We start from the raw sequence: 13,840 nt of genomic DNA on the forward strand, positions 1-13,840 counted from the left end.
TTAAGTGAAATAAATCAGACAAAGAAGGTGAAATATTGCATGGTTTCTCTTACATAGGAAACTCTAAAATACAAACAATTTAAAGAACAAAATTTAAAAAAAGATGATAGGAAACAGGGAGGTAAACTTTGTGGAAATGGCAGGAGGATCTAGAATAGGGGTGAAACATATGCCAATAAAAAACAAATGGGATGACCGATAATTGGAGATTTCATTTTCACCATTTAAGAGCAGCAAGTTGTTGCTTGAGGACCTTGAAGCATCAGTATCGGGGGGGGCCCAGTGTGGGATAACAGGCTATTATAAAGCTAATAGTATGCTGTGGCCAGAGGCAAAATTCTAAAGCATTATAAATTGTGAGGACAGAATTGCTGGAATAAAACAAAATGAAGGTGCTTGTTAGAAGCAGGATGGTTTGAGTGGCTTTTGCTTTAGGGGAGAATTTGTGGAAATTCCCCACAGTGTGAATATGCTTCACATCCTGGTGGTGTCTGTATAGGCGAAGTACCGTGTAGGCACTGGCCCACGCCATGAATACTAAGAATACAACATCTGCCAATGTCAGTATAATCGGTAACATTTTCCATTCTAGGACTTTTAGAAGAGCAAAGCCCATTGTTTTGTATTTTGGTAGAATTGTGGAAAATCTGAAGGCCCTCAGTGTGTATAGGAATAAAGGTATTTATGAGCCACTTGAAGAAAACGGTAAAACAAGGAACAGACTTCACCATTAAGCTGTACGTGGGTCACGTGATGGTATTGCATTAAGCTGGGTGCTCAAGGATTTCCAAACTCATTGGCAAGCTTATTTCTTGCCACTCTTGGTGGCAAGGGTTGATGGCAAAGGTTTTCATAACTACAGTGGTTGTGAGGCTTCTGCTTTTCAAAGTTAGTGTAGATCTGAGGAGAGGCAGACACAAGTAGACCAAGTTAAAAACCCCACATGAACCCCACCGTGTTTTGAAGGTTCAAATTTTGATTGTAAGATTTAGGCTATTATCTAGAGTTTTTTAAAGTTGACTTTGATGGTTTTGCCAGTTATCATCTCACTATTACAGAAGAATGAATTGACAGAGATCCTCCATCTACCATTCTGAAAATCCTGCCTCATCATCTCATTTATTTTGCAAAATAATCTCATAGGATACAATTTATTGATTTTACACATGAATAATCAAAGCTTAACAGCAAATAAGTGACTTTCCACAGGTTACAGTATAATAGGTACACAAAATCATTACTGCATATCAATATAAACTGTACTACTGCATCCAATGTAATAATTGCCATAATAAACTCCTTAAAATATTAACATATCTCCAGATTTTTTATTCAAACTTCTTTCCATGGTTCCAAAAAGTATTTGAAAGGAAATTTACAAGCAGCAAGTATTAGGATAATGTAACACACACCAAAAATGTGTTTATTTGGTTGCATGTCTGCCTTCTGAGTTCAGTGGAAGACTCTTACATGTTTGAGTCATATCATACAAAAATTTTACCATCCATAGGTAGGGTTATATCTTTAATGTTCTAAAAAGCCACATGTTCTTATTTGAATAATTGAATACTCATTTTGAATGGAACCACAGGCAATTTTGGAATTTTCCTTCACCATTTAACTGCAGCAAGCTGATCCTTGGGAATCTTGAAACACCAGTATCAAGGAACTGGTAGTGGGATAAGAGGCTGCCAGAAAAGTAGTGATATGTTGCAGCCACAGGTGAGCTTTGAAAAGTGCAACATAAATTGTGAGACAAGAATTGACTGAATAAAGAAAAATAAAGATGCTTGCTGTAAGGAGGATGGTTTGCATGGCTTTTGCCTCAGGAGAGAATCTGTGGGAGGTACTGGTGCTGTGAATATGCTTCACTCGCTGTTGGTGTTTATATAAGAGAAGTATCATGTAGACACTGGCCCAGGTCATGAGTCCCAGGAACGCAACATCCATGAATGTCAAAAGTAATGTACCTGTTGAGGCAGAAGTTTCAGGCTTTTCAGAAGAGCATAGTCCATGGTCCAATACCATGGTAGAACTGCAGTTATGTCGAAGGCTCACAATACGTATAGGAATAAAGACATTTATCAGCAAGTTGAAGATCCAACACAGAACACAGGAGAAACTGATTTTCTTCCAAGATCGGTCTTTGGGCCCCACCCACCCTCCAGCTCTGGGGCTAATGGTGATGGCCTGAAAGTTGCTCAGGAGGCAAGTGGTGCAGAGAGAAAGGCCTCGGGCCACTCTGTGGATATAATAGACAAGTTTACATCCCGTGTTTCCCAGGATGGGCGTCATTCCCCAGATTACCATCATGTGGGGAATCCCCTTGGAGAGAAGGACTAAGAAGTTGGCCACAGCCGCATGGGTGAGAATCAGGTGTGTGGGCCTTGGTGCATGGCCAGTACAGGATGTGGGGGCATAAGCTGAGAGAAGAAAGGTATCCCCCACCACCCTGACCCCAGTCTGGGCCAGGAAAAGTAATTTCAGGATAAAATCACCAGGAGTCTTTCTCATGGGACCACAGGAAGAAGTTGCTCAGTGCAGTTGTTCAGAAAGCCATGGAGGTAGAACACAGTACAGATTTATTCCAGTATGTTCAGTTCTGATACCATCTTGGTCTGTTATGAACTCCTCTGTCTGAGAACAAAGGTTACATTTATGCAGAGGAGAGTCTATACCTGTGAACTCAGAATTGTCACCTAGACAATCCAGCCTGGCTTATTTATTTTTATGCTCACATAGCCATGTCAGATGATTCAGTCTATCTCCTATATCCTTTAATTGTATGTCCAGGACACAATCTAAAGGTAAAACCTAATCTATCATATCACATATTTTTTTTCTTAGATTCTTTTATTGGTACATTTTAGGTATACAATACATTTACATTTATCATTGGGTACTTGTACTTTACATGATATATCTTGATTTTTATTTTATCCACATTTCCTGTCCTCCTTTCACCCCCTCCACCCTTCCCTATGTACAAAGACTTTGTTTCCATTTTTTCATTTTCTCATAATTTTTCCTTTCCCTTCTTTCCTTTCCCCTACCCCTCCTTCTTCCTCTATACCTTTGGACCATTTCTTCCTATTTCCCACTATCAATTATGCATTTTAATCATCATTTACACTTTCAGTTTCTCACACCAGAGAAATTGTTTGGTATTTACATGTGTGTCCTATTTATTTCACTTAAGAGTATGGCCTGGATATGCATCCATTTAGCTATAAATGTCTCTAGTTTCTCATTCTTTATGGCTGAGTAGTACTCAATTTTATTTTTTTAAAAAAGCCACATCTTCTTTCTCCAGTTTCCAGTTGATGGGCACTTGGGCTGTTTCCAAGCTTTAGCTATTGCAAACTGTGCCGCTATGCACATGGGTGCACATGTATCACTGTGGTATGATTCTTTTAATTCTTTTGGGAAGATACCTAGTAGGGTAATAGCTGGGTCAAATGAGACCTCCAGCCCTAGTTCTTGAGGTATCTCCATACTGATTTTAACAGTGGTTGCACCAGTCTGCACTTCCACCAACAATGGAGAAGGGCTCCTTTCTCCCCACACCCCCGCCAGCATTTGTTATTGGTTGATTTCTTGGTAGCAGCCATTCTTTGTGGGGTGAGGTGGAATCTCTGTGTTGTTTTCATCTGCATCTCTTGAATGACCAGTAATCTTGAACATTTTTTCATATGTTTGTTTGCTGCTTTTTCTTCTTGGTTTGAGAAATATCTGTTCATTTCAGATGCCCATTTTTGAATTGAGTCTTTAATTTGGGGGGTCTGATTTTATTAAATTCTTTGTATATTCTAGATAGTAGTCTTTTGTCTGAGGTACTGCTGCTAAAATTTTTTTCCAACATTGTAGGTTGTCTCTTAGCTCTATTGGTGGTTTCTCTTGCAGTGCAGAAGCTTTTTAATAAGATGAGATCCCAGTTGTTGATTTTTGTGCTAGTTCCCGTGCTACTTAGGTTTTGCTCATAAATTTTTTTCCTATGCCAATGTCTTCAAGAGTTCTACCTAACTTATCTTCCAGAAAGTTTATTATTTCTGTTTTAATATTTAGATCTTTAATCCACTTCGATCTTAGTTTAATTCATGGTGATAGATATGAGTCTACTTTTAATCCTTGGCAGGTTGAAATCCAGTTTTTCCAACACCATTTATTAAAGAGGCTATCTTTCCTCCAATGAGAATAGTTGGCTCCTTTGTCAAAGATGAGGTGGATGAGTATGTCTGGAGTTGTTTCTGCATCTTCTAATCTATTCTGCTGATCCTCAGGTCTCTTTCTTTGCCAGTACCAAGCTGTTTGTGTCACAGTAGCTTTGTAGTATAGTTTTAAGTTGGGGATTGTGATATCCCCTGCCATGTCTCTGTTGCCTAGAATTGCTTTGCTATTCTAGGTCTCTTCTGGTTCCAAATGAATTTTTGGATTGCTTTCTCTAGTTCCATGAAGTATATTGGAATTTCAATCGGGATTGCATTAAATCTATATAGCAGTTTTGGAAGTATGACCATTTTCAGTATATTGGTTCTTCCTACCCAGGAGCAAGGGATGTCTTTCCAGTTTCTTATATCCTCTTTGATCTCTTTTTTCAGAGTGCTGTATTTTTCAGTCTAGAGGTCTTTTGCTTCCTTTGTTAGACTGATTCCTAGATATTTCATTTTTTTTGGATGCTATTGTGAAAGGAGTTGTTTCCCTAATTTCTCTCTCAGTGAGTCTGTTATTTGTGCACAAGAAGGCTATTTTTTTTTAGTGTTGACCTTTTATCCAGCTACTCTACTGAATCTGTCAATTAAGTCTAGAAGTCTTTTGGCAGAGTTTTTTGGGTCTTCTATGTAAAATATATCATAAGCAAATACTGACAGTTTAACTTCTTCCTTTCCTATCTTTATTCCTTTTATTTTTTTCTCTTTTCTAATTGCTATGGCTAATGTTTCCAGAACTATATTGAACAGGACTGGTGATAGTGCACATCTTTGTCTTGTTCCTGATTTTAGCATGAAGGTTTTCAGTTTTTGACCTTTTCATATGATGTTGGCTGTTGGTTTTTCATATATAGCCTTCATCAGGTTGAGATTACGACCTTCTATTCCAATTTTCTGTAGGATTTTTATCATGAATGGTGTTGGATTTTGTCAAATGTCTTTTCTGCATCTATTGAGATGATCATATGGTTTTTGTCCTTGACTCTGTTAATATAGTGTATTACATTTATTGATTTATGAATGTTGAACCATCCTTGCATCCCTGGGATAAATCTGACTTGGTCAGAGTTTATGCTCTTCTTGATGACCCTCTGTATTATTTGCCAGTATCATGTTGAGGATTTTTTGCATCTATGTTCATTAGGGAGATTGGTCTGTAGTTCTCTTTTTGGGTTGGGTCTTTCCCTGGTTTTAGAATCAAAGTAACACTTGCTTCCAGAAATGAATTTGGAAGCCTTGCTTCCCTTTCAATTTCCTTGATGAGTTTAAAGAGTAATGGCAGTAGTTCTTCTTTAAATGTCTTGTTGAATTCAGCAGTGAAGCCATCAGGACCTGGACTTTTCTTTGTTGGTAAATTTTTTATTACATTTTCAATTTCACTCATTGTAATTGGGGTGTTTAGAATTTCTATATCTTCTTCCTTTAACTTTGGTAATTTGTATGTATCTAGGAATCTGTCCATTTCTGCTGTGTTTTCCATTTTATTAGAGTACAGGTTCTCAAAGTAGGTATTGATGATCCTCTGGATTTCTGCTGGATCTGTTGTTCCTTTACCTTTTTCGTTCTTAATTGCATAGATTTGAGCCTTTTCTGGCCTTTTTTTGATAAGGTTTGCTAAAGGTTTATCAATTTTATTTGTTCTTTTGAAAAACCAACTCTTTGATTCATTGATTTTTTGGTATCATTCTCTTAGTCTCCATTGCATTGATTTCTGCTCTGATCTTTATAATTTCCTCTGTTGTATGAGCTTTGGGTTTGTCATATTCTTCTTTTTCTAGGAGCTTGAGGTTCTGATTAGGTTGTTTGTTTGAGCTCTCTCTGTTTTCCTCATATGGGCATTCACTGCTATGAATTTCCTGCATAGAAATGCTTTCATTGTGTAACATAGATTCCTGTATGTTGTACTAGCATTATCATTTACTTGTAGAAACTGTCTAATTTCTTCTTTAATTTCCTCTGTGGCCCATTGGTTGTTCAGGAGATTATTACTCAATTTTCATGTGTTTGTGTGGTTTTTTTATGGTATTGATCTCCAATTTTATTGCACTATGGTCTGATAGTATGCAGGGGGTAACTTCAGTTCTTTTGAATTTACTTAAACATGTCCTGTGAGCTAGCATGTGGTCTATTTTGGAGAATGACCTGTGTGCAGCTGAAAAGAATGTATATTCTGATTTTCTGGGATAGAGCACTCTGTAGACATCTATTAAGTCCATTTGCTCAATAACTTCGTTCAGTTCTAGAATTTTGTTGTTAATTTTTTGTCTAGATGATCTGGCTATTTGTGACTGTGGGGTATTGAGGTCCCCCACTACAACTGTACTCATACTTATTTGGTTTTTCATGTCCATTAATATTTGTTTTGTATAGTTGGGGGCATTCGCACTTGTTGCATATATATTTATGATTGTCAACTCTTCCTCTTGGATTGTTCCCTTCACAAAGGGATCATCTTTGTCTCTCTTAATTAGTTTTGGTTTGAAATCTACTTTGTTTGCAAATAAGATTCCTACCCTTGCTTTTTTCCGGGTTCCTGTCCCATGGAGAACTGTTTTTCATCCTTTTCTTTCAGTCTATGAATGTCTTTTTGAATTAGGTGTGTTTCTTGTATACAGCATAGTGCTGGATTTTGCTTCTTAATCCATTCTGTCAGTCTATTTCTTTTGATTGGTGAATTGAGGCCATTAACATTGATAGTTATAATTGATGGATATTGACTCATCCTTGTCATGATGTTTTACTGTTGTTGGCTCTTTTAGTTTTTATTTTTCCCCCTTTCCCTTTAGTTTCTTGCCTTGCCTGGTGGTTTTGCTCTGTTGGGCCTCAGGAGTTGTGACCTTCATTGTCTTTTTCTAGGATATTGTTTTGTAGTGTTTGGAGTACTGGTTTGGTGTTTAATTACTCAGGTGTTCTTTGTCATGGAAGTATCTAATTTCCCCATCGATTCTGAAAGATAATTTTTCAGGATACAACAGTCTAGGTTGGAAGCTATTTTCTTTTAGGGCTTTAAATACTTCACTCCAGGCTCTCCTTGAGTTGAGGATTTGTGATGAGAAGTCTGCTGTGATTCTGATGGGTTTTCCTTTGTATGTGATTTTTTTCTTTTCTCTTACTGCTTGTAGGATTTTGTTCTTCTGCTTGGTTTCTGGGATCTTAACTAGTATATGTCTAGGTGTAGCTTTTTTTTTATCGTGGCTAGTTGGAGTTCTCTGTGCCTCACTTGTCTGCATATCCAATTCTCCACCTCTGTCTGTGAAGTTTTCTACTAATACTTCTGTGAAAATTTTTTTATGTCATTTTTACTCTCTTCTGCTTTTTTGTGGACTCCTATCAGTCTTATGTTATTCTTCTTTGCATCATCTAGCAGCTGCTGGATTGATTTCTCATGGTCCCTTACCATTTTGAAGAAATCTCTGTTTTCATGGTCACTAACCACAATCCTGTCTTCTATATCTGATACTCTGTCTTCACATTCACTCAATCTGCTGTGGATAGTTTCAATGCAGTTTTTAATCTCCTGGATGTCTGTTTGAATCTGTTTCATGGATTTCATTTCTTTCCTATATTGAGCAATCATGGTTTCCATTTCTTTCTTATGCTGGGCATTCATGGCTTCCAGCATGGTCCTGAGCTCATCTATTTTTTTAAATCTGTTTCTGTTTTAGAGCCTCTAATCATGTCTTTCAGTCTACTCACCATCTTTGTAGTTATCTGGGAAATTATTTCTGTTTTTAATTTTTCTAGAGCCTCATTCATCTTTTTGTTACTTCCTGTGCTATCAGTTCAGGGTGTCCAGGTGGTTATCATATTTTTCCAGCTCATTTCCCCCAGAATTTGCCTTTGGTGATCTGGAAGTCTGGGTTTGTGTCCTGCCAAGGTGTCTTCTCATTTTTAATTCCGTTGTTGGTGCTGGTTTTTGCTTTAGTTCCTGGGCTGATACTCCAATATTTCTTACTTTGAGTATCTTTATTACTCGTGATTAGAGTCCCTACGGAGTGATTGCTTTCTCAGAGATATCTTTCAGTATAGCTAGACTTTTTAGGCTTTGAGTCTCTGATGACTCTTAGGCAATCTCATTTTCAGTGTACCAGGGAGGACAACTGATTAGATCAATCACAACACCTTAGCCCAATTGACACAATCAGCATCAAACACAGCTTAGAAAAGGACAATTTGTCATAGGAGTTAATCTGTCACCTTTAATGGTGCAAGCTAAATCAAAATCTAGGGCCAGCAAAAAATATGTTTGTCGTAAGTAAACCCTTCAATATGGCAAATTTACCCTTTGGGATAATGATTTAGGAGGGGTTGGGGAGGGAGGGGTAGAGAAATAGAGGGAGAGGGAAAGTATAGAGGTGAGGCTTGAGGACACAGTAAGATCACACAAATTGTGGGGATCTGTTGAAGACTGGAGGAGAAGACAGAGTGAAAAAACAGAGAACAAGTACAGAACAAACTGACAACAACAGGGAAGCTAGAAATTGTATTCACCTTCCTATAAAAGTGACAGTCAAGAGAACAGAGAGAGAGAAAAAATTCAGAATGAGACAGGAACAGAAACAAAGAGGGAGAGAAATATAGAGCCAGAAGGTACAGAGAGAGAGAAAAAGAAAAGAGAAGAAATATATATATAACAAAACGAACAAACAAAAAAAGGTCTCCCTCAGGATATGTCTCTGCTGTCCTGGTAGGCAATGTGGTCAGTAGTGTGTGGGTCTAAGTCGATTAGTCTCAGCAAGCCAGCTATAGTCTACTGAGATTCAGATTGACTTCTGGCTGCAAGGACCAAGTTGAGGTCCCTGACCTCCTTCAGGATTAAACTGTGCAAAGTTCTACTGCAAGTTCCAGCTGTCTTCCCCGCTAAGCCAGTCCAGGTTTCTATGGGAGGTGCTGATCCCACCAACTTACCAACCACGATGGTCCAGTGTGCTTTCATTGAAGAGTTTTTCTTCATTTTCCCAGTGGTCTTCAATTTTCACTGGGGGGCATCAGAGATGCCCTCTCTGTTGTTCACTTCTGCTCTGTCTTCTGGGGCTCGTAACCATGGCCTTTACATTCCCCCTGGCAGCTGTGTGGATTCAGATGCAAGGCATGTGGCATCCAGGCCACGTGGTCTATGGAGGGCTGCTGGTATCCGCATGACTGGGGGTCTCCGGCCCATATCATATATTTTTCTTGCACAGTCACTACATGCCATAACAGGTTGTGAGTGCTTAATCTACTCTACCTGGGCTGTAACTCCCAGGAGCTCCGAGTCTAGTATTGGAGAAACTCATATAAAAACTGATAACAATAAAATGTTAATTATGCCAGGAATGAAGCTTATAAATGGTTTTGTAGGGACATATGTCAGGGATTTTACCACTTGATGTTTCTGTGGTAATATATAAAAATTTTTAAATTTTATTAATTTGATAATTTGTTCTCCTATATCATTAAATATATATATATATATATATATATATATATATATATCAGATGTAGTAAAATACAAAGAGACATAGAAAAAAAAGTTACTCTGTACCCCTATCTCCCTTTTATAATATTATTCCTCTTCCCCAAGTAACCATACATTTTAGACTATTTCAGGTGTGCATTCTTCATGTTCTTACAAAATGCATTTAATTTGCAATCAGTAATAAGCAGAGAAATACATTTGTTGTTTATGATCAGAAGTTTAAAACTTTCTTCATCATATTTCATAAGTCAGAAAAATTATAGTAGATACAGGCCATTAAGAAAATAGTACATGCCTGCTTCACAAGTGCAAGGTCTTGAGTTTGAGCCACAGTACCCACCCCCCAAAAAAAAAGAAAAGAAAAAAGAATATAGTGTATTATGACCTTGTGAGACATTTATAAGAGCAGTACAAAATTATAGAATTTATTAATAAAATTCACCAGATGGATTTAAAGAAGAAATTCACTTGAAAGACTCCAGTAATGCTTTTTATAAAAGCTTTTAAAGGCTGGGAAAAGAGCATTTGTCTAGCATGTGAGAAGCCCTGTGTACAATAGCCAGCACCCAAAAAATAAAAACCCTCTGACAAAAATCAACACTATGATTCTTAAAGACCAGATAATGATGTAAGAATATATGCATTTTTGGGGGGGGGAGTACCAGGGATCGAACTCAGTATATGAATTTTCTTACAGTTGTTTTATACATATATCCACATATACAAAAACATATATTAAACATGAACACTTTATAGAAAAATAAGAAGATAGCAAGAAGGACCACTGTTTCAATTAGCAAGTTACATTGTTCTGTATATATGAGTCAATATTATACAAGAGAAAATAAATATGCATAAAATATAAAAAGATACAAGAAATAAAACTACCTATACAGACACTATGATATAGTATAGTAACAAATCCCTTTAAAATTAAAGTAAATGGGTGCGCACCCTGCCGAGGTCCTGAGTCACGCGGAGGACACCGAATCGCCCCGCTACAGACAGGCAGACACCGGGTTCCACACTACAAAGACGCAGAGGACACCAGACCACCAGACCAAGGTACTGAGTCCCGCTGCTCCCAGCCCAGAGGCAGGGGCTTCTGAGCCACCGTCCCACTGCTCCCAGCCCAGAGGAAAGGGCTTTTGGGCCACCTTCTGTCCCGCTGCTCCTGGCCCAGAGGAAGGGGCTTCTGGGCCACCATCCCTCCCACCACTCCCGGCCCAGAGGTAGGGGCTTCTGAGCTGCCATCCCACTGCTCCTGAACCAGAGGAAGGGGCTTCCTGGCCACCATCCCTCTGGCTGCTCCCAGCCCACAGGAAAGGGTTTTTGGGTCACCATCCCTACTGCTGCTCCCGGCCCCTGTCCCACCTCTCCCAGCTCAGAGGAGGTAATCCGTGCAGGTGCTAACAGCCCCCCGCCCCAGTCGAAATGAGAAGACACATAAATAAGTCTCAAAACCAGACTTCCAGATCACCTACAGCAACCCCAAAGGGAAATGAGATGGAACACTCTGATACTCAACCACCTGGACCCACTGAACTGGCAACAAAAGGAGATCTGGAAAAAATGAAATCAGAAATAATTTCTCAGATAACAGGAGAAATTGTGTCCCTAGTGCAAGACATGATTACTAAATCTAGAGAGAAGCTCAGGAATATGATGGAATCCCAACATAAGACACAAATGGAATCCATAAAACAGATGCAAATAGATTTCAAGGACATGAAAAACTCCATTGAAAGTCTACACAGCAGAAAGAGCCAATATGAGGACAGAATTTCAGATATAGAAGATAAGATTGCAATTAGTGACCAGGAAAAGAAAAATTGCTTCAAAATTATGAGGGAACATGAGAAATCAATCCAGCAGCTGCTAGATGATGCAAAGAAGAATAACATAAGACTGATTGGGCTCAATGAAGAAACAGGAGAGAGTGCAGATGACATTAAAAAAATCTCTTCACAGAAATAATGCCAGAAAACTTCCCAAGCAGGGGAAAAGAGCTTGACATACAGATAAGTGAGGCATATAGGACTCCAAATACCCTTGATCAAAAAACATCTACATATAGGCATATAATTGTTAAAATTCCAGAAACACAACAGAAGAACAAAGTTCTCCAAGCAGTCAGAGAAAAGAAACAAATCACATACAAAGGAAAGCCCATCAGAATCACAGCAGACTTCTCAACACAAACCACCAAGGCAAGAAGAGCTTGGAGTGACATATTCCAAGCCCTAAAAGAAAACAGCCTCCAACCCAGATTGATGTACCCTGCAAAGCTATCTTTCAGAATGGATGGAGAAATAAGATACTTTCATGACAAAGAGCACCTTAGAAACTTCGTGAATACCAAACCAGCACTCCAAAGAATTTTACACAATAGCCTAGGAACAGGCATTGAGGATCACAACCCCAGGAAGCAAAGCAGAATGAACCCATCTGGCATGATGAGAAATTAAATGTAAAGGGGGAGAACCCAACAAAAAGAAAAAGTCACGGCAATGACAAGTCAATACGTTTCAGTTATAACCATCAACATTAATGGTCTCAATTCACCAATCAAAAGAAATAGACTGGCAGAATGGGTCAAGAAGCAAAATCCAACAATATGCTGCATACAAGAAACACACTTAATTCAAAAGGAAACTCATAGACTGAAAGTTAAAGGGTGGAAAACAATATTCCATGCAATGGGAACCCCCAAAAAAGCAGGAGTAGCTATCCTCTTTGCAGATCAAGTAGATTTCAAACCAAAACTGATTAAGAGAGACGAAGAAGGACACTACATCCTTGTAAAGGGAACAATCCAAGAGGAAGAGATGACAATCATAAATATCTATGCACCAAACACTAGTGCACCCAACTATATAAAACAAATACTAATGGACAGGAAAAGTCATATATGCACTAATACAATTGTAGTGGGGGACCTCAACACCCCACTGTCACAAATAGATAGATCAACTAGACAAAAAATAAGTAATGAAATACTAGAAATCAATCAAACTCTTGAACAAATGAACTTAACAGATGTTTACAGAGTCTTCCACCCCACAAAAATCAGAATACACATTCTTCTCAGCTGCACATGGGTCATTCTCCAAAATAGACCACATACTCACACATAGAACATGTTTAAGTAAATGCAAAGGAATTGAAGTTATCCCCTGTATATTATCAGACCATAGTGCGATGAAACTGGAGATCCATAGCAAAAGAAACTCAAAAAATTTCATAAACACGTGGAAATTGAACAACACACTTCTGAATAACCAATGGGTCACAGAGGAAATTAAAGAAGAAATCAGACAGTTCCTTCAATTAAATGACAATGACAATACAACATATCAGAATCTATGGGACACAATGAAAGCAGTCTTACGAGGGAAATTCACAGCAGTGAATACGCATATTAGGAAAACAGAACGAGCCCAATTAAACAACCTGATGCTGAACCTCAAGCTTCTAGAAAAAGAAGAGCAGGACAACTCCAAAGCTCATACAAGGGAGGAAATTATAAAGATCAGAGGAGAAATCAATGCAATGGAGACTAAGAGAACGATACAAAAAAATCAATGAATCCAAGAGTTGGTTCTTCGAAAGAATCAACAAAATTGACAAACCTTTAGCCAACCTTGTCAGAAAAAGGAAAGAAAAGGCCCAAATCCATGCAATTAGGAATGAAAAGGGTGAAACTACAACAGACCCAGCAGAAATCCAGAGGATCATCAATACCTACTTCCAGAAGCTATACACCAATAAGATGGACAACACAGAAGAAATGGACAGATTCCTAGATACATATGAATTACCAAAGTTGAACGAAGAAGACCTAAAAATTCTGAACAACCCAATATCAACCAATGAAATTGAAAATGTAATTAAAAACTTATCAACTAAGAAAATCCTGGGCCCTGATGGCTTCACTGCTGACTTCTACAAGACATTTAGAGAGAAACTGCTGCCACTACTGTTTAAACTCTTCAACGAAATTGAAAGGGAAGCAATACTCCCAAATTCATTCCTGGAAGCAAGCATCACCTTGATCCCCAAAGCAGAGAAAGGCCCAACTGAAAAAGAGAACCATAGGCCAATCTCACTAATGAACATAGATGCAAAAATCCTTAATAAGATAATGGCAAACAGAATGGAGATCATCAAGAAG

At 38.3% G+C, this 13,840-nt stretch overlaps 1 protein-coding gene across 1 annotated transcript; it reads right to left on the reverse strand.

Annotated features, from left to right (window-relative positions):
* Nucleotides 1–419: 419 nt before the first annotated feature.
* LOC101698727 (vomeronasal type-1 receptor 1-like) lies at nucleotides 420–13,573 on the reverse strand. Its single transcript, XM_087200808.1, has one exon. The coding sequence runs from the start codon at nucleotides 2,512–2,514 to the stop codon at nucleotides 1,618–1,620; it is 897 nt and encodes a 298-aa protein (XP_087056934.1). The 5' UTR covers nucleotides 2,515–13,573; the 3' UTR covers nucleotides 420–1,617.
* Nucleotides 13,574–13,840: the final 267 nt, after the last annotated feature.

This window comes from Heterocephalus glaber, unplaced genomic scaffold (assembly GCF_053883595.1).
Source record: "Heterocephalus glaber isolate CG9 unplaced genomic scaffold, H.glaber_assembly_v1.0 deba00001745, whole genome shotgun sequence".
Classification (NCBI taxonomy): domain Eukaryota; kingdom Metazoa; phylum Chordata; class Mammalia; order Rodentia; family Bathyergidae; genus Heterocephalus; species Heterocephalus glaber.